The sequence below is a fragment of the Trichomycterus rosablanca genome, chromosome 12 (genome assembly GCF_030014385.1).
Source record: "Trichomycterus rosablanca isolate fTriRos1 chromosome 12, fTriRos1.hap1, whole genome shotgun sequence".
NCBI lineage: Eukaryota > Metazoa > Chordata > Actinopteri > Siluriformes > Trichomycteridae > Trichomycterus > Trichomycterus rosablanca.
In genome coordinates, this window is record NC_085999.1 from 33,347,712 (window position 1) to 33,370,712 (window position 23,001).

The following is a 23,001-nucleotide window of genomic DNA, read 5'->3' on the forward strand; positions in this document are numbered from 1 at the left end:
AAATAAATGAAATTTATTTGTATTCTGTTTAAAAATGTGAAAAAAATAGGGTAACAAATGTGCAACATCAAACTTTTTCTTACCAGACACATTTCGTGCAACCTGCACATGAATCTCTTTATCTAGCCTGAGCGCATATCAAACTGTTTCTCTCCTACATTTATTTTCGGAATCTGGAGAGACACTGATGTCAGCGCGAAACGAACTGATGAGAAATACAGAGAGATGAAAGCACAAGATCAGATAACTGGCTGTAATGAGTCTGGCTTCTACTCTCAATTTGGTCAGAGAGACAAAAAGAGAGAAACGAGTTGTGATTGACCTGCAGCTTCTATTTGTTATGGCATGATAAAGTGTACCTCTCTTCTCCTGTCTGTCTTCATCTCCTTTTCTCATCTGTCCATGTTACTCAGTCATTTCTGACAGATCCGTCCTCCCTCCCTCACTCACCTAAGACCACTGCAGCATCTGAACATGCTGGAGAAGTGGTGCAGCAGGTCATGTGGATGCCACATAGCAACATGGTACCATTAGAGCAACTTGTTCATCTTTTGTGTGTTTTTGGAAGGTGGAAAAAGTTCCTGGAATCTCCTGGAAGCCAGTGACCAGAGGCAAAGACTGAACCCAAATCCCCAGATTGTATGTAGTTGTGCAGTACTTCATACCCCAAAATAAAATGTGATGAGGTAGATGTTTAGCATGAATCTTTATCATCACATTTTTAAATAAATATTTAATCTTAGATGATTCTAAACAGGTGTGTAGAACACTCAGTCACCTCACACAGGTTAAAAATGTCCCAGGTTCATTAGCATCCCATTAGCTGTGTGAACAGTGTAAAAAGTGTCAGATCTATTTACAGCTTTGCACTGGCGTTGAAGATGATATGCATCTGGATCTTCTCTCTCTCTCTATCTATCTATCTATCTATCTATCTATCTATCTATCTATCTATCTATCTATCTATATCTATATATCTATATATCTATATATCTATATATCTATATCTATATCTATATCTATATCTATATATATATATATATATATATATATATATATATATATATAGATATATAGATATATACAGTGTATCACAAAAGTGAGTACACCCCTCACATTTCTGCAAATATTTTATTATATCTTTTCATGGGACAACACTATAGAAATAAAACTTGGATATAACTTAGAGTAGTCAGTGTACAACTTGTATAGCAGTGTAGATTTACTGTCTTCTGAAAATAACTCAACACACAGCCATTAATGTCTAAATGGCTGGCAACATAAGTGAGTACACCCCACAGTGAACATGTCCAAATTGTGCCCAAAGTGTCAATATTTTGTGTGACCACCATTATTATCCAGCACTGCCTTAAGCCTCCTGGGCATGGAATTCACCAGAGCTGCACAGGTTGCTACTGGAATCCTCTTCCACTCCTCCATGATGACATCACGGAGCTGGTGGATGTTAGACACCTTGAACTCCTCCACCTTCCACTTGAGGATGCGCCACAGGTGCTCAATTGGGTTTAGTCCATCACCTTTACCTTCAGCTTCCTCAGCAAGGCAGTTGTCATCTTGGAGGTTGTGTTTGGGGTCGTTATCCTGTTGGAAAACTGCCATGAGGCCCAGTTTTCGAAGGGAGGGGATCATGCTCTGTTTCAGAATGTCACAGTACATGTTGGAATTCATGTTTCCCTCAATGAACTGCAGCTCCCCAGTGCCAGCAACACTCATGCAGCCCAAGACCATGATGCTACCACCACCATGCTTGACTGTAGGCAAGATACAGTTGTCTTGGTACTTCTCACCAGGGCGCCGCCACACATGCTGGACACCATCTGAGCCAAACAAGTTTATCTTGGTCTCGTCAGACCACAGGGCATTCCAGTAATCCATGTTCTTGGACTGCTTGTCTTCAGCAAACTGTTTGCGGGCTTTTTTGTGCGTCAGCTTCCTTCTGGGATGACGACCATGCAGACCGAGTTGATGCAGTGTGCGGCGTATGGTCTGAGCACTGACAGGCTGACCTCCCACGTCTTCAACCTCTGCAGCAATGCTGGCAGCACTCATGTGTCTATTTTTTAAAGCCAACCTCTGGATATGATGCCAAACACGTGGACTCAACTTCTTTGGTCGACCCTGGCGAAGCCTGTTCCGAGTGGAACCTGTCCTGGAAAACCGCTGTATGACCTTGGCCACCATGCTGTAGCTCAGTTTCAGGGTGTTAGCAATCTTCTTATAGCCCAGGCCATCTTTGTGGAGAGCAACAATTCTATTTCTCACATCCTCAGAGAGTTCTTTGCCATGAGGTGCCATGTTGAATAGCCAGTGGCCAGTATGAGAGAATTGTACCCAAAACACCAAATTTAACAGCCCTGCTCCCCATTTACACCTGGGACCTTGACACATGACACCAGGGAGGGACAACGACACATTTGGGCACAATTTGGACATGTTCACTGTGGGGTGTACTCAATTATGTTGCCAGCCATTTAGACATTAATGGCTGTGTGTTGAGTTATTTTCAGAAGACAGTAAATCTACACTGCTATACAAGCTGTACACTGACTACTCTAAGTTATATCCAAGTTTCATGTCTATAGTGTTGTCCCATGAAAAGATATAATGAAATATTTGCAGAAATGTGAGGGGTGTACTCACTTTTGTGATACACTGTATATATATATATAAATACATGTAATTGGTTGTTTCTTTGTGATCGGCAGGTCTCACTTCAGACCATCACACCACCACCACCATATTTAACTGCGGCTACAATATTCTTACCATGTAATGTTGGCTTTGCTTTGTGTTTAGACCTTGTTAGACCGTTAATGTCCAAAAATTTCCTTCACAGATCTTTTTCACAAAAGGTTACAGATGGATTGAAGCATTAACCCCAGATACAAAACTGTTTCTGCAGAATGTTGATGAATAACAATGCTGGAGATAGGCTGAGAACTAGTGTTAGTTTTTTGTTTAAAGTCTTTACATTAGAAAGTACAGCTGAATCCAAAATGTAACATACAATTTCTCTTGTAAGAAACATTTTCTGACAATCTTGACAAGATTTCTGCAACTGTTTTTTGTGTGACTGTAGGATTTTACAGCAGCGGATAACCTGCACCTAAATCTCTTTATCTAGCCTGAGCGTATATCAAACTGTTTCTCTCCTACATTTATTTTCGGAATCTGGAGAGACACTGATGTCAGCGTGAGACAAACTGAGATAAGAAATTGAGAGCAGAACAGCAAGACAATTTCTCGTTAAAAAATTGCAAAGATTTCTGCAACTGTTCTTTGTGTGACTGTAGGATTCTACAGCAGTGGTTTCTTTCGTGCGCAGCAGCCTGTACGCCCATGTAGTGTAAAGTTTAGTTTAGACTGTGTACCATGTCACCAGTGTACCAGCACCATCAGTTTCAAATACCAACACTGGGTTGGGAGGTTGCTCCAACTGATTAGAATGTGTAAATGTATTACAGATGTGCTTTGAATTAATAAAACTGTAAAAACTGCCAATAAAATCACAGCTTTCCTGCTAACTAATCCACAATAGCTGACCATTTCTGGCTAGAGTCTTAGCTAGAATCTTAGCAAAGCAGTTAGAACATTTTGTTTCTAGTGTTACCTCTGAAAGGTTTGAATGCCTCAAGTGTGCAATTTTTAGACTCATTACTCAACAATATTTCTATATGATGGCAGTACTCAGCAGAGGGACCTTGGCTCTCAGCTTCCAGGATGTTTATGTGCACGCTAGAGTAAATGTAGCATGAATGATTTGTTCATGTTGAAGCGTTTTCTGTCTTTGATGGCTTCCATATGTAACACGGACATGTCCAACATTGTTCTTACAAACTGAACCAGAGAAGAAACCACTTTCATTTTTTCTGACACCCCATATAATGATTGAGTTTAGGTCTTTTAGCGACACCCCTTGCTAACGGGTGTTTAAATATTACATATCTATGTTCTCACAGTTCAGCTCTATTGCTGCATTAGAATTAAAACAAATAAATGTAATCAACTGATCTAAAATGCACCAAGTCATCTTTTCTATATCTATATATTAATGAACAGAGCAGCAAAAACCCTGATCATTTATTCCTTTATTTGGGATGGGTTTGGGTTGAGTGTCTTCCCTCGGGTCCTGTACATATGGCTCTGTAGGAACAGATGGATCTCCCTGTAGTTCTTTAACTCCATCTGGCTGGGGCAGGAAGAACCAGAGACGGGTGAAAAAAAACTGAAAATGCCCCGAACCTGCTGATCACTGCTGGACTCCCAGCATGCCTATGGGTCACATCAAGTAGCAGCAATTTGATTTATTTGTTAATGTTCATTTATTCATTCACTCAGTCATTCATTCATCTTAACACTGTAACCTAAGCAAGGTTGATTTGGCACCACCCGAAACAGTGGGTGAATGGTAAGACACAGCCAGGACAATTAGAAGGAAATCAGAGTACCTGGAGGAAACCCACACAAACATGATAAGATGAACCCAGTTGGAACCTGTGCAGCACCCACTCTACTAAATACACAAATTTTACCATTAGTACATTATTATTCTGTGCACAGAATTTTTGTTATACATTTAGTTTTCATGTAGCAACTGTTTACACTCCCATATAACTCGTAGCGTCCCATTAACATATAAAACACATCACAGAACTTCCTATCAGATCTTTGTGCTTTATTAAATGAAAAACAGTATAATATAGTGAAGGTAAGCAGAACTACTAGTTCATCATTCTGATGTAGATTTTAAGATCAGATAGTAAACAATATGATTTTTATCAACATGATACAATATGATTAACATCATCATAAACTGTGATTAAAGGTTCAGAAAGGACAATGAGCAAAAGCTGAACCCCAGCAACACTTCACACTAGCGTGAGTTATTTTTCTGCTCACTCTTCTCAAGCTCTGTCTTAATTACAGTGCTTGAATTTCACCATGAGGCCACTTAGTCCTGCTCCACGCACCATAAGAAACATTAGCACCAGAGGGAATGTTCCAGCTCTGTCATTTCCTTTCGTCTCTGTAATTTTCAACAAACTAAACACTTATTTTTAGGTGATGGCTCCTTTAAGCCTCCTCAAACAAGATCATAAAGCTCCTCTAGTGCCACTTCTGACTGATCTCCAGTCACCTCGCCTCCACCCCTCTTGTTTACCCCACATACAGACCTTAAACTGCACAAACAAACCATTGTTATTTTACTCAAACAGGAACTTAAGGGAGCAGTAATTCCAAGGAATGTTTTAGAAAAATTACAAGAATAATTCATTATTAGGGACATTAGTAGCCTAGTCTTGTGCTATCAATCGGAAGGTTGTGGATTTAAATCACAGCCCTGCACTCTTCAAACAAGCTGGTATATGCAGTAAAATAATTTGATTGTACTGTACACATGCATTTGAATCTCTGACAACTAAAGGCATTCTATTCTATTCTATTGTTTAGAGATTCCCTTCGACACGATCGCTTCTTTTCCATCTGCACAAGCAGGGTTCATATGGCAATACATAACGCTCAAGGAGAGTCACACACAAATCTGCATTATCTCCAGTGTCATTAATTAGCCAGCAGAGGTTGTAACGGCAACAGTTATAAGGAATCCCTACGCCCCTTGAAAGAGCCAAATATTGTCCATGTTGGCCAAACCTGAGTGTTTTACCTGAGTGGCCAAACAAAGTACCCTGAGATCCAGGGTTCGCATCCCAATTGGGAAACCTAGTTAGGGGTACCAGTTAGGAATATACACACATACATGATTGGCTACGACTGAGAAAGAGGGGGATGGTCGAGGCCCCGTAACAGATCCTGTCTGGGGTGTGTTAGTGCATTGCACCCAGTGATTCCAGGGAAGCTGGAACCATCATTACCCTGACCAGTTTAAAACAGTGGTAAAATATGAAAATAAAGACGAAACAAAATATAAAAGTTGTACCAGACATCCAGACAGTTCTGTTTCCCTTTCAAGTCTGATTACTGAACTGTTTTACAGTTGGACGCTCAGAGGCCTGACAGACGGAAGCAGCGGGTTATTTCAGATTGTCTGGAGGCGTGTGGTCGTGTTTATAATCACTCTGTTGTGGTTTCCAAGAGTTTTCGGCACTTGGAGGAGACACGCTGAGACATGTAAGTCTGTCGTCTAAGTTCCTAGGCACAAACATTTCCAGAGATCTAAAGTGGGAGAGAAACACGTCCTCCATAGCCAAGACAGCACAGCAGACACTGTTCCTCCCTAGACAACTGAAGAAATTCAATCTGCCGCAGAGCCTGATGATCCAGTTCAACACAGCGATCATCAAGTTCACCCTTATATCATCCATAACCATACGGTTCAGTTCCTCCACCTCACAAGAGCCAATACCAGAGCATATTTAGGACAGCAGAGAGGATCACTGGATGTGAACAAAATTAAAGCTGATCCTCTTTATCCTGGACATCAACTCCCCCAATCACTTCCAACCACTCCCCTCTGGTAGAAGATTCATGGCTATCAAAGACTGCAAAACCAGACATTCTAACACCTTTTCCCTTTCCTGTTGTTTATCTGTTGTTTTGGTATGGAGAATCACCATAGTGGATCATCAGTATATAAGCAATAATGATGCTACTGAGACAACCTTAATATGTAAACGATAATCAAACTTCTATTTACCAGCCATCTCCATGGCAATAACTAATTCAGTGTTCTGCTTGCTGTTTTTTGTGTGGTTGCTGACTCCTCACCCTGAATTACCATACCAACAATAGAGGTGCATGTGAAGCAGTTAACCTACTGACCTCAGTGAGAACAAAAGCCTACATCAGACGCCACCTACCTGACCCCATGCCATTTTTAGACTCCTGGGAATCAGGAACCCAGTAGCAGCTCTAACACAGAGATCCTGCAACATTATGTTCAACACCCTCCAACCAGATCCGGATCTTCAGTACCAGGAACAAATTGGGTTTTAACACAAAAAAGAAAGAAGGAAGGTCGTATTTTGCTAATTAACGCCTAAAAAGACCTTGACTCGATACTTCCCACCAAACCCCAGTGAGAGCAATAATAATCCCCAAACTGCCGAAACTTAAAACAGTGATAAATCTACACAAGCTAACATCCAAGACTAAATTTAGTAACCTCATCTAAGCTCAGTGTTTAAGACGGTACGATACAAAAGAGACTCTGCAATTGGGAGCAAAGAGGAAGCCACTGCCCACCAAGAGAGACATCAATGCCCACTGCAGCTGTTAGATGTGCTGAAGGATCCATAGTGGTACGAGCAGCATCTGGTGGTAATTATGAGGTCCAGTGATCACCTTGCATTGTCATATAAAAGCTGACAAATTTGAAGACATTTTAAAATGCCAGATGTACCTGTATGGTCCAGCCCCTCTTTTTTGATGATGCTCTCCTATTTCAGGTTAAAACCCGCTATACAATATTCCGAATTCTGTTTATATACTTATTTGATTTTACTCAACCAGCTGCACAGATTTCCCAAAACCCACAAACTATTTTTTCTGGGCTTGGGACTGGCACAGAAAGCACACTGACAAGTGCACCTCCCAGTGGCTAGGCTGTTCAGGCGAAATCAGTAATAGAAAAAAACAAAAAGTGTTTGCGGACTGAGATCTGACAAGGTGGATGTTATGAACTACTGACAACATATTGTGTCAAAAAAAATGTTTATTTGTTGTGGCAAGTTTATCAAATATAAAGTTACTGCATTAACATCTGAAGGAAAAATGTTTTTGAATAGTGCAGAGCCTAGAACTTACTTTCACTCAAAAAAAACACATAATATTTTTTTTGCCCAGCAATGCCTGAATGTTTGCACACAACTGTATTTTATATTCCATGTAGTGCACAAATATTTATACAATTCAATGAGAAGCTAAACCCCAAACTTCATGGAGAATGCAACTCATATTAAGTAGCTAGACGTGACCAATGTAAGGCATTTATAAAATGAACTAATCCCTGCATGTTGGGATTAATCCAGCCAGAACAAAAGATGGATAATCTTCACTACTAAAACAGAACACACATAGACCTCCATTTCCTTCTGAGCTGTAATTCCGTCAAACATAATTAAATTACGGTGGCTAAATGATGAGATAATCTATTCTGAAGTTCTCCACAAAGCCATGGCGTCACTTAATAACCACTGTTCCTCTGATCCGTCCTCATTAAAGCTCCCGTAGCACTGAAAGATAGTATGGTATATTTCTTCCTACTAAACCACAGTCTCTGTACAGAACCTGAGACATGTTACACAAATCAAAGTATTATTTTATATAGTTCACATTTTATGCTAAAGACAATACACAGAAGTGTTGAGAAGTAGTTAAATACTAGCCGATCAGGTACTAGTATCATATCTGCAGCATAATATGTAAGGTTGCACCATATATTCCAAATTGAATGCCTGCCACACACTCACATTGGGACAGGGCGACAGGGCGAGTGAAGTGTTAACAAAATATTGAAGTGACTGTGTTTTGAAACATTACACAATAAGCAGGTACGTTGGCTCACCACATGTTCAGTCTTTGCCAGCACTGATGGGTCATGTCTCACCACTTTATGCCAAATTTTTTTATGGTCAACCAGTTAAAAAAAGATCAATATTTCTCAATGCAAGCTTGCAAATAATTTAGGTATTTCACCATCTACTGTAGAAAGCATTATGAAGCCCAGAGAACTCTCAGTCCCTGTCAAGCAAGGCTGGAAACCACAGTTTAATGTATGTGACCTTTGAGCCCTCAGATGGCAGTGCAGTGGAAACCATCACGCTGTGATAAATAAAGCCACATGCGGTCAGGAGTACTTTGAAAAACTGTTGTCCACCACTGCATCAAGAAATGCAACATAAAACTCTATTACGCAAAGATGAGAAGAGAAAGACAAGCGTGGCTTTGAACACTTGACAGAGTGCACGTGTTTGGGTGGCCTGTCCGCAGTTCAGATGTCTCCTATTAAAAATGTATGGTGCATCATTAAGGGGAGAATTAGACGACCACCACCACAGACTGTTGTGCAACTGAAGTCTCGTATCAAGCAAGAATGAAGAAAAATTTCACACCAAATTTAATCCTACCTTACAGCGGGCTGAAGTTTGTTGATGATCACATGGACAACAGCAGAAGTATGTAAGAGGAAAAAAGATCATTTTAACCCAACATGACTGTACCTAATCAAGTAGATAATTGTAGTATTATGCTTTAAAACTGTTTAGCTCTCAGTTAAAACTGGTGCATTGCAGAAAGCGGGCAGTGAATATGGCCGTATTTGAAGGCAGCATGAGTACTGCAGGATGAGAATGTTCATCTTAACATCAATATTTTTTATATTGATCATCGTTGAGCTGAAGATGTGATATATGACGAGATTCACTGCTGAGTTTAAAATGAACATTACACTTATATAGGTATTAAATCTGGGTAAATGGGGACGTCCAGTAGTGAGCATTGAAGAGCAGAGCTGATGTGCTTGTCGCTGTATTATAACTCAGAACGTTGAGATTTACACCTCAAGGGCGAAACAAGGTGGAAGTGATATTTCATTGCTTGCTTCTCAGGTGCTAAAACATGTTAATGTCTTTTCTGTCACAGTTTATGATCCACGGTGCTGCTGTTTCTGGTACTGCTGCTTCAGCTGCTAAAGAACAAAGCTCGTCGCTCTAGTTTCTGGGACTAAAAAACATCTAGGTCACTAGAACTTTGCTTTACTTTCCTGTCATATTAATTTACTCATCCTTCCAATTTAAGTTTGTCAACTAAATAAGAGTAATAACCCAGTAAATCACTGTAAATACCTGCCTAACTTTTAACATTGGCTTTAAATACTATCAAATCATTCTTTTACCCACTCATTTTCAGTAGCCATTTCCAACAGAAACAGTCAAAGTACACGCCATCGGTAATTTTCAACACCACCAAACTACCAATGTGTCCTAAACACCTAAAAAACTGAATGAGATACAACCATCCTATTTATCAGAGTTTGGGAACAGCACTACGGGTGCACTGATACGTGTCCCCACAGTGACTAGGTGTACAAACCTCCATGCGCCTTCTATATCTGTGAGCCCAGCATGGGATTCGAACCCTCAGAACTCAGGCACTGCTGTTAACAGTGGTGCAATTCTTAACATGACGCCAACCTGATTTCCTATATCAAATAATTTATATTAAAGGATAAGTTTCCATAGCAAAAAGAACACTCTGATGGTTTCAAAACTGTCCTTCAGTGAGATATTGTGGTGTTTAGTACAGTAGTATACGTATATTATATGTATAGGTATAGGTGTGTACATGCCCTATATACTCTAGATTCAATACGTGATGTAAAGAATTGCAGCCTCAGCACCTACTCTTCCATTTCTTGACCTTCATACCTGTGTGTCTGCGTATGTGAAGCTAATAAGAGGGTAGGGGGTATTTAAAAAGCAAGATAGGACAAAACAACAGAACTTCTGTTAGTACACAGAGCTCTAGTGTTAGCGTATAGAACTCTACTGTTAGCACACACAACAAAATTTAGCTTTGTATAATAGAAATTGAAAAAACTGCAGCATGAAATTTATGATCAAATAAAAGTTTTTACCTCTAATAAAACAAAACCAATTCATGAAACATTTTTTGCTAATTTGCTGCTGATGTTAAATAAAGTAAAAATGTACAGTTCCTTTTAAATGTTGTATTTTATTTATATATTTCTGATAATTTAAAAGGGTATCCAGTAAACCTCTGGGATTCAATCATAACCATAATTACATGGGATAAAATAACTAATATTAAATGATTATGATGCAACTAATGAAGTACTAAAATTGTCACCATGGTTACAAGCTGACATACTTTACTTGTTGGTACCATCAAATAACACCACAATAATTACATTTACATTTATGGCATTTAGCAGATGCTTTTATCCACAGCAACTTACAACTATGACTGAACACAATTTTGAGCAGTTGAGGGTTAAGGGCCTTGCTCAGGGGTCCAACAGCGGCAACTTGGCAGTGGTGGGGCTTGAACCGGCAACCTTCTGATTACTAGTCCAGTACCCTAACCACTGAGCTACCACTGCCCTGACAACAATCCACACAAACAATATGTAAATATAGGATGTATAGTTCTAGTTGCTATGGTTACATCTCAACCAGCACGTCTTTACTATATAGCATGTCATGTGTATGCACTGCCAGTCACTGACCATGGCAATGATCTAAACTACTACTATAATAAATACATCTAAAAAAACATCTAAAAGCACACCAGTACTCAGTTACCACGGTTAAGATAGTATAAAATAGTGTATGTGAGTAGTAGGTAACCATTTGGTCCAACAGTACATTGAAAATCTAGCCACTGTCGATCACCATGGCTACGACCCAAATGGCATATTACCTTACTAATACTATGGATCCATATGCATAGAATAACACCATTTTCACCATGGTTACATCATAAGCCCTACTCTCCCACTATCAGTAGAACATAACAGATAACAGTGATGCAGCAGTACACGATTGTCAAAAAATTGCAAACTACACATCTAAATAATAGTGAAGAATAATATACAGCCACCGGTCTAATAGTTTTCAGTTACCATTGTCATATTTAATTCTGCAAACTATTCTACAAAATGTGTTATTATAAAGTACAACCGTTTGGTCACCAAGGCTACATCTCAAATCAAATGCTACCACAACAATACTTTAAATGTGTTGTTTATTATGGTGCTGACAGCAAACCAGTACTGTCTGTACACCAGAGAGGTTCACCTGGGTCACTATGGTGCTGAAACCACATCTATCCACTGTGTTGTATGCAGAAGTACAGTAGGATATTTACACTATAGTGCAATGTTTTATATCGAAAACTGCACAAAGCCATAATAAATACAACATCAAAATAGTACACCATGTACTCGGTTGCCATGGGCACGATCCACATTGCACACTGCCATAATTATAATAAATCTGGACAGTACAACAACACTGTCACCATGTTTACATACCATCATCAACAACATTTCTGGGTAGTACGTCGGTACTCAGTTGCCATGGTTACATTTCAACCTGCAAACTACCATACAAAATTGCATATGAAAGCAGTATGCAACCATGTGGTCGTCATGGAAACACTTCAAACCCTACACTGCCCTAAAAGTACACCAAAATTCTACCCAATGTGGGTCATTATGACAACAACACAAACCAATCAAATGGGGGCACCGCTGCTTCACCATGGTCACCTGCCAAACCGCATGCCTATGTACCAAGTAGTGTGCAGGAATGAAACACCTTCAGGTCGGTCGCGGTTTGGGACGAACACGCTCTTACCGAGCATTATGGTCTGTATGTCGGAACTTCAGGCTCGCGCGTCGCTACACCCTGCAGGTAAACATTGTGTTTAATGAACATACCTTGACAGGGGAGCTGCGCGTGGCGCTGGGCGAGTCCCGCACCGCGGCGGTACCGGCAGGAGGAGATGCGCTACCGGAGCCCAGCGGGCGCACGGGCGCGCGGTGCTTAAGGCCATCCAGCAGTCGCACGAGGAGGATGTTGGCCGGTAAGTCGTCGACGCCGCAGTCGACCAGCACGCGACACTCTGGGCAGCGCAGTTCGCGGCGCGAGCTCACGATGCTCTCGAGGCAGCGGCGACAGAACGTGTGCTGACACGGTAACACCTTAGCGCTCGCGTCCAGCCGCTCCAAACACACCGAGCACTCCAGTAAATCCAACAGCGACGATTCATCCATTTCTACATCAATGAAACTGATTCATCACCATCCAGCTCTCATCATCATCATCATCATCAAACTGGTGATGTGCAGCCCGAGCAGAGCGCGAGCGCAGTCATAATCCACCTCTCCCTCTCGCGCTGCTTCTCCAGTGCAGCTTGGACTGAATTGCGGTGGGTTTTCAACCATCTTCTTTCACCCACCGCTTTACAGCCATTAGTCACGCCCTCAGCAGAGCTTGGTGCTTTGTGATTGGTCAGCGGTCTCCATGGTCACACATATGCGGCGTCAGAACGACCAAGATTAATAATAAAATAATAATAATAATAATAATAATTTAATAGTTTAATAAAAGAATAACAACACTTAAATAAATAAATAAAATACTTGAATAAAGTAATAAAGTAATTGTATTTTTACTACAAATTTAAATAAAATAACTAAGCAAACACGAGACAAGTTTCTGTATATTTGTGGCTTTGATAAAATGTTTCAAATGTGTTTATTCACAGCGGAAATTTCATTATCCAAATATTTTGGACTTGTGTCAAAAAGCTTTAGAAAAACCCACAGATTTACAACTTTCCCAGCATTCAGAAGGAAAACTCAAAATAAAAAATAAAAGAATAAACTGTACGGATCAAAATGAGCTGACGTTTGAAAGTGTTTTAGAAAAGTAATAAATCTTTAAATAAATAAAAATATCATAATAACCAATAAACTAACAATAAAACGTTAAAAACAAACAAACAAAAAAATAATCTAACATATTTAACTTCTCCTGGCCTCCGGTGTTCTCAGCTCTCATCATATTTAGCAGATAGCTCACCATGGATGTCAGTGTATCACCTAAAGCTTAACTCCAGCAAGACTGAGCTTTTGCATATTCCTCTGTTAGAAGCTGCCATGTTAATATCTTGAAATTAATCCTAGACAACATTCAGATGAGTAATTTTGTATAGCCAGTTTGCTTAAGTGTGCTTAAGTATTAAACCTGACCCAATCTTGCAGGTTCCTCCACTGCAACATCAGGATAATTGAATTATTTTTCTTAACAGAAGCCAGTTGGGTGCTTGTCCAGTCTCTCGTTATATTAAGACTATCACAAATGGCTGAAGAAGACAGACAGGATAGCATGGTCCTCCCAAACCTGGCTTTTTGCTTTCTCTCGTACATTTTGTTAATTTCTTATTGGAGAAGCCACTACGGTACAAACCATCAATAAGATCCGTGTCAGATTAAATAAAACAAGTACCTGATGTTTGCTGATGTGGTTGGAGAAGTTCCTCATAACATTCACTTTCTTCTGCTGCAATTTCTGGAAGTCGCTGCTGATGCAGTAGTAAAAATGATCAGGTTTTTATTCAGCTCATCTTTACATTATGTATTGAACATATAGAACAACTCTCAGTTTACTTTTCTTTCTAATTAAACACGGGCTTTTAAATCACTGCTGTTTTTCTTTACAAAAGCTAAAGTTGTGAAGCTCTTTGGCTCCATCTGGTGGAGTACATTGTTGTTCATTATAGAAACTACTGTACATAAACTACCTCAGCACTACCCTGTTACTTATACCAAAAAAATATATAATCAGTTAACCAGGCTGCATGCCTGAGGACTGTGGGAGAGAACCAGAGCACCGGAGGAAACCCAAGCAGACACGGGGAGAACATGCAAACTCCACACAGAAAGGACCCAGACAATTTCAGCTGGGAGTCAAACCCAGGACCCTCTTGCTGTAAGGCGATAGTGCTACCCACCGAGCCACTGTGCAGTCCTTATGTATGAATTTATATATTTTTTTACTGTTATTATAAAAATCACTTTGAACGTTGACATATTATATTATTTTTAACTGGCTGAGCAAGAGACATCCGGAGAGGGGTTTTCTAATATTTTGTAAAGTGTCCGTGGGGATTTCTGCCTATTCTGTTAGAAGAGCATTTGTTAAGTTAGGCATTGATGATTAATATGAAGGCATGTATCTGGATCTGGGGTTGAAATAAGAAGGTCTTTATGAGCATTCTAACCCCCCTTCCTAAAAAGGACATAAAAGAGATTAAGTTTAAAACACTCAGTCTTATCAAGTAAATCAAACCTAGGCTGCTGGAATCCTTAAGCACCCACAGTAACTGCTGCCCCACCATATCGCCCTTTCTTTCATTTTAAGAGAATTACTATTATTTATTTTAAATTGTTATTATCATTTAAATTCTGCTGTCTGTACGTTTAACTTCACTTTTAAACTCTTGACAGCGCTATAGGCCTAAAATGTAAAGGACGCAACAGGTTTTATTGTTAAAATTTTTTAAAACTATTATTATCAGAATCAGAATCTTTATTATTGGCCAACTACCAGATGTACAAGGAATTTCTCTTGGTGCAGGTGTCAACATATATACATCTAATTAAATAATAGAAAAAGAAACACTATATGTAAACATAGAATAAACAATTAAATAAACAATACTATAAACAACACAGCAGCGACAAAAACAGTACAGTATAGTATACAGTATAGTGCACTGACAGACTTCAAGTAAAAAAAAGTAGTGGATAAGGTGCATATGTGCATTGACTGTATAAGGGGAAAATATATATATAATTACATATATATATAACATATTATTATTATTATTATTATTATTATTATACAGACTGCCGAAGAAAAATAAATAAATAAATAAAGAAATAAATAAATAAATAAAGAAATAAATAAAGAAAAAAGTATTTACACCACTAGATGGCACGGTGTGTAAATTCGCTGCTGAAGGTTCTGTACCTGTTTCAGGTTGTTCAGATTGTGGGTGGAGAATTTCATCTCTCTCTCTCTCTCTCTCTCTCTCTCTCTCTCTAGGTGGAGCTTTCACTCCTAAAGAGAAAAAATACTCTCACATCCCACATGGATTTAGACACTCTGGCGTTATTCCTTCAGCTCTCTTGTGGTCATCTGAAACAAGGTGAATAAAAAAGAACCGTGAAGCTTTTTTATAAACACTCACTCATTTCTACACACTCACCCGCACAGGACACGTCTCCTCCTGCAGGTAAGACACCAATTTTATCCAAAAACCTCTCAGGAATGCAGAGGAGGGGGGTCTGATACTTTCTGTACAGGAGAAAAAGAAAAGTTTCTGCTTGAAATCTGCACTCATGGTTTAGTTTGTCCATTATTCAGATTAAACTCTGGCTCTACATGTGAATTTAAAGATCAGTAATTTGGAAATATGTAATTACATGAAAGAATAACAAACAGTTGCAATAGTTTACCTGTTTACCTACACCGATTTTTTTGAATTTGCATTGTCTGATGGAAATCAGATGCATAATTGCTATTTTCCCCCACCAGGATATTAGTATGCCAGGACTACAGTACAATAATGGTATATTCAGTTAGATGTTTATTGACTCTCATCACTCACAACCATTCTTGCCCTTTAAATGATTGGAACACACGCTTTATTGGAAAAAAGTTCTAAAATATAATTGGATTTCTAATTCCTTATCAGTGATTATAATTGACTGCTTCTGGTGTGCCTGTGTAAGTACATGGAACAGTGGTCTCTGTGCCAAGGTTTAGAGAGAAAACCCACACCACATGACACCACATGATGTGAGGAAATTTGTCCAGATGGTCAGATGCAACCCCAGAGTCCATGCTGATGTAAAGCTTATTCGAATGTGGTCAGTGTTATCAATGTTCCAGCAGCTTCTAATTCGCTGCATCTGAACGTTCGGATTAAGACCCTTGGGGAAAGTTCTGCTTTTTGTGGCTGAATGATTAAAACATCATATGTGTTTATCCATACATATACAGATACATTTTGATAATTTGCTGGATAAAAAATATACAAGCAACACATTTTATATTTGGTTTAATGTCCATTGGTTTCCAGTTCAATCAGCTGCTTCTTATGAAACTCTGGTTGGAATTCTAAAATGGTGACAGTGAACCAAATTTGTTGCTTTTCTGACTGTTTATGCCCAAAACTGAAGCATTGTCTGTGATCATTTACATTTCTCTCTGTATTAATTAGTATTCTAGTATAAGTACCTATGTGGATAACGATGAAATGCATTTTTTTAGCATCTTAGCTGTTTGACTTACTTCTTTACTTAAAACTTGTGTACTTAGCTCTTCATGTGTAGTTAAACTTATTAAGAATACATAAATACAACATAAATAAAAAGTGCTTTAATTTACGTTTGCTGGTTCAAGCCCCGCTACCACCAAGGTGCTACTGTTGGGCACCTGAGCAAGGACCTTAATCCTCCATTGCTTATATTCGGTCCCAACTTTCAGTGACTTTGGATGAACAGCATTTGAATTAAATGTTTTTCAAATGATTATAAACTGATGATAATGGTTCATGTGATCAAGCATACAGCCAACACAATTTATAACATTTTATTCAATTATTTTAAACCGATTTTAAAACTTTTAAAGGTGCGTAATCATTTTCTCTGCAGCGTCTGAGGTGAGGACGCTTTAGGGAAAGTCCTGCTTCACCAACATGCGCCTGCCTGCCTTCTTTCCTCTGATCTCGCTCTGATCTGTCTGATCTTCAAACTACGGCAACTCAAAAAGGGACATAAATCCCTCCGTCTTTTGCTCTTTCTCAGCCTTGGGGGCCGAAAAGTGAAAAAAGTTAAGAAAAGGGTTATAATGAATAGTTTAGATATTTGTTTCTGTGAACCCACTGGAATCAAGTTTCAGCATTAACTTAAATGTGATTTCACAGAATTTTGATTTAAAAAACATCTAATAAACATTTACAATCTGAGCTGGGAAAAGTATGTGAACCTCTGGGTAAAGTACCAAAATTAAGGTGTCCCAGTTGAGAAAATATATTTCAGAGATGCGTAAAAACTTTTTATTAAAATGTTGTTTTAATAAAAGAACATTACTGAGAAAACACTTCTTGGATGAAGTCATGTGAACATATACAAAAATAAATAGTTATTTTTGAGAGGGTTGAGTTCATGACTTTTGAAAGGGTATTCCGAAATCAATTCTAATGTAAATGTGTTTTGGTTTCTGCTGAAATTCTCCATTGTGTCCAAGAGTAAAGAACTTTTCTTCCCTCTTCATTATTCCATCTGTTTTCTGCAACGCATCAGTTCCACTGGCAACAGCAACACTGCTCCAAAGTATAGTATCACCACCAGCATGATTCACAGTAGGTACAGTGTTGTTGGGTTTGAATGCCACAGTCTTTCTTCTTCAAACATACTGTTATTCACTGTCCCCAAATAAACTTATTCTTTGTTTGATCTAAATGGAAAAAACTTGATGCAGTTGTTTGTTTGTTGGACAACAGCCTCTAAGCTTATGTTACTGTAAAACTTGCTTAAATGTGGATAGTGGCACCTGTGCTTTAGCAGCATTTCATTAATGGCAGATCTGCTCTCTCTGATTACATTTGTCTATACAGACATTAGATGTACCTTTAAGCATAAAGTAACAATCACTGAAATCCTAAGACTACCATCCACAATTACTGTTATATAAAAGGTTTTAGCTTTTGGTGAATCAGATTTATCTTAATCTCATTAAAAAATAATTCAAATAAAATGTATTTAAAGGAAAAAAAATATTTTTTTAACAAAACCACATGTGCCACAATTATTGACACCCCTAGACATTCTTTAAAAGCTGAAGCATATTTTTAGACATTGACTAGAATGTCTGGAAACTTTCAGCCAGTAATCCATGACTTCATGTTTCACTGAAAAGAACCTGATGTGAAGTATGGTGGAGGGCCTGTAATGATGTGGGGCAGTTTTTTTCTTCCAGTGTTCCAGGGAGTCTTGTAAGGGTTCATGGCATCATGGACTTCATGTAGTACCAGGACACTAAAATCTAAATCTGTCTACTTCTGCCAAAAAAACTTAATCCTGAGCTAAAGTGGCGAGTACAGCAGACTGGGATCTAGTACAATCTGGAGAGATTCTGTACAGAGGAATGAACTCAAACTTTCTGCTTTATTTTCTTCCACATTATAGGATGTTACAGGAGAAGACTAAGTGCTGTATTACTTGCAAAAGCAGGTTGTCCAATGAATTAAATGCAAGGGTGCCAACAATTGCACATGTGGTTTTGATAAAAAAATAGTTATTTCTGAGGATTTTTTCCTCAGAGTAAATGTATTTATTACGGGTTAAATTTTTTTCTTGAGATGAGATGAAGCTTATTTACCAAAAGCTGAACAGTGTCACTCTTTCTCCTTGGCATTGCAGTTCCTGAGTCAATGCTAAATGGGAACCTTGTTTTGTTTTCAGGTCTGTGTCTCATATCCTGTGTACGCGCCTTGTTTCTGATTTCTTCCATGCCAATCGGAATCACCTGTTTTAAATTGTGTCTGTAATCAGGGTTTGTTTGTGTAACCCTTCTGTTCTGCTTCCTCCTGGTCTTGCGTTGTTTGATGTTCGATTGTTTCTTTCATTGTTCCTGGTTCTTACTTCACTGTTCTTCGATAGATGTTTGGAATTTTAGGTTTTCCTTCAGGAAATGTTCCATGATTGGTCTCCGTTTAGATGTATAATATTCCTAGTTCTCTGTCAGTGTGTGTCCCATCATTGTTAGTGGTTTAAATAATTAGTGTTGTTAACTGGTTAGTTTATTTTCATTGTGTTCATTCACTTGAACATATTTTTCTCATCCATGCACTTGTCTCCTGCCTTCACATCCTTACAGTGAACTTAACATTTACATTTTCAGCATTTAGCAGACGCCTTTTATTCAGAGTTACTTACAATAGCACGACAGTATACAGTCTGAGCAATTGAGGGTTAAGGGCCTTGCTCAAGGGCCCAACAGCAGCAACCTGGCAGCGGTGGGGCTTGAACCAGTGACCTTGTGATTACTAGTCCAGTACCTTAAACGCTAGGCTACAACTGTCCTAGCAGGGGTGCCAGTAGTTGTGTAGGGGACTGTACCTTCTGTACCAAAATTACCTTCGAACTGATTTTGTATTAGTATGTGACTGTAACTTGTGTGTCTGATACTAAACTTTAACTTATATATACCTGTGGCTCTTGCAAGCTAACAGTTTATTAGCAGTTAGCTACCCAGTTATTTTGCTTTGTCAGGAGGACATGGGACCCTCCTGAACAGCACATGCATTAATATTTATAGATCTTGATATTTTAATAAGATTAACAATGTAGTCATGTTGCTAGATAAATATGAGAAATATGACACTAAACCATCCAACAAAGTTGGTTCATTATGCTATTTTAAAACTGACATTTCTAGAAGCAACAACAGCTCAGCCATGAAGCCTCTCAAGCTCATCAAACAGGACTTCTAAACCCTACATACTCCCTCTGGAAGCAACAACAGCACAAAACTGTAAATAAGAAGCTTTATGAACTGAGTTTTCATGGGCAAACAGATACACACAATACTAAGATCAATATGCACAATGAAACTTTGGCTAAAGTTATGTAAGGCACACCACAAGTGGACTCTGGACCACTTGACCTGTGAAAGGATGTTTTCTAAAGCAGAATCATAAATCTTTATTTAAAAAAGATACATTTGTGTTTGGTGGATTCCAGGAGAAAACTACCCGTCAGAATACATAGTGCTAGCTGTAATGTTTGATGGAGGAAGCATATGAATCTGGGCTTGTTTTTGCTCCTCATTTCAAAATGTAGTGACAAGCTTTCCAGAAAAGTCAAGGATGATTAAGCAGCAGACCACACATTAACGGTAGTGTGTTTAGAATAAGGTTGCACATTTGGTTGTGATGTTGGGGTGGTGTTGGGTGTCCATATACTTTAGATAATTTGAAGGAAATGGAAATCTGAGAATGGTGTGTAGTTACATGTTTAAAGTGCAGTGGGATTAAATGTGTGAGCGCAACCATCAATCTTTTTCTTTTTTTCATCCGACTACCTCCATCCTGTCGCCACCAGAGATCAACATGAATCCCTGAGTCAACACACCAACACCTCACCACCACCACCCCCACACCACCCCCTCCCTGTAGAATGTGTGTGTGTGTGTGTGTGTAGAGGCAGATTGAGTATTTAGTAAAGAAGCTCTGATGACAGACATTAGTCTGTTTCTCAGTCACACACACACACACACACACACACACACACACACACATTCTCTTTCCTCTCCCAACTACTCTCTCACTCAGTCCATCTCTCTCTCTCCTTTCCCTCTTCTGTGGAGAAGAGAAATGAAAGCAGCAGTTGAAGGATTTTTTCTTTTTCATCTTTCTCTCTGAGTTTGTTTTTCCCTGAACAAGAGGATGACAGATACGCTGTAATTAAAATCATCCAAAGATGAAAGGAAATAGTAGCTTCTCCCAGCTAAATCCAGGTTGGAGACAGGAGACACGATAAGCTTAAGCCCAGTGATTAATTACCACAACCTTTGTGAGAGAGACAGACCTACCTATCCATTGCTATACACACCTACCCACCATTAAACCCACCAACCTACCCACCTTAAAACCCATCTACCTTCCCACCATTATACCAACCTTTATATCCACCTACCTACCCAGTTATACTCACCTACTCACCTTTATGCCTGCCTTCCTACCCACCATTGTACCCACCTTTATACCCATGTACCCACCCACCTACCTACCCACCTTAATACAACCCACCTTGTCTATCTACTTGGTTGTAATATCAGTACTTTATCTGTTAATATTAAATGCTTATTGCCTATAAAATGTAGTTAAAAGACTTTACAGGCAGCAGTGCAGCACAGCCTTCACAACTCAAGTTTAATCCTTACCAATAAGTACTTTCTTTGAGAAGTCTGGCATGTTTTCTTCATGTCTACATGAGCTTCCCTAGGGTTTCAAAAACATGCCAGTAGGTGAAATGGTTACTGGAAATCATACCTTTGTGCGTACAATCCTCTGACCAGTGCTGTATGTACTGTAGGTCTAGAGTGGATTCCTGCCTTATGTCCCATGTTTTTTCAGGTTGGCTTTGTACTCAGCACAATCCTGATCAATTCTAAAGAAGGAACCAAGATACGAATGTTCTGCTCATCAACAAATCTGATTTATTTTCAACCTCGAGCTAGTAAAAACATGTTGGCCCTTAAATCCATTTTGACGTTGATCTCAACTTTTCACCTCATGCTTCACTGCCTTCAGGCAAAAGCCATAAACTACCAGCGACCGCAATATGCTTTCCAAATATCTCCTTTATTTATGTAAAAATCATACTGTACATACTGACCGAAAGTATGTGAACACCCTACAACTTTTTTGAGTCCATGTGTTTAAACCATGCTAATAAGGGTAAAAAATGATATTAAACCATTTGTAGAAGGCCCTTTCTTGTTCCAGCACGACTGCTGGTCAAGCTTTACCATTGGAGTGGATGCTGTTATAACCGGTGTTCAGAGGGGGGGTTGATATAATTGCTTGACCTGGCTTACATTCGGCATTCTAATTCATCTCAAATGTGTATAGTGGGTCCCTCACACCATACTTTTACAAATTATACAAATTGAATTTCTTAATTAAGTTTACTTTGTACAATGAAGTCTGTCATGCTCAAACTGGAAAGGAGATTCCCTAACCTGTTGGCACAAAACACGCAACTCTTTGAAATATCAAGTATTTATATTTCTGGTGCTAATGGTTTTAGTGTAAACTATTATTGTACTACATCCACCATACTTTACAAACCCAAATTTATTATTAGACTGCCAGATAGTGTGAAAGATTTATTGGATAATGTGTTTTCACTGGTACAGAGTCTAATGGTGCTATGCTTTACACCTCTTGTGCATGGCTGAAATCATTTTTGGAGGCAGTTTGGAACAGCTGGATGTTCATGCAGTGCTTGCTTTGTCACTTCTGTGGCTTCATGACTGAACTGTTGAGGCTTCTAGATGATTCCACCTAACAATAACAGTGCTGAAATGGGTGGCTCTAGCACAGCAGGCATGTGATGTACCGAGTAGTTGGAAGGGTCTGAGCTTGTCAGTATGACCCAAACTGCTGCCAGTGTTTGTCTATAGAGATCGCATGACTCGATGCTTGGTTCGTCTATCCGGATCTCTAATGACGGGTTAGAAGCAGCTTTTAATGAATCTCTTTTTCTGATTAAAACAGAAACAAGTCTTCATAAACATTCTGTGCCGGTTCCACTCGCATTTTATAAATAGATTTAATAGGTGTTTGTTTTCATAGTTGGCGCCGTGCTGCCCATGTGTTGACGATTTCCTGAATGAGATTAAAAGCGGATCTGAG

General features: G+C 39.1%; 1 protein-coding gene across 1 annotated transcript in view; it reads right to left on the bottom strand.

Moving 5' to 3' along the window:
- LOC134324243 (E3 ubiquitin-protein ligase SH3RF3-like) overlaps nt 1-12,778 on the bottom strand; it is a 31,469-nt gene extending 18,691 nt beyond the window's left edge. Inside the window, exon 1 of the mRNA XM_063005965.1 lies at nt 12,443-12,778. Within this exon, the coding sequence (XP_062862035.1) occupies nt 12,443-12,778 (336 nt within the window). The remainder of the gene's footprint in view (nt 1-12,442) is intronic.
- Nucleotides 12,779-23,001: the final 10,223 nt, after the last annotated feature.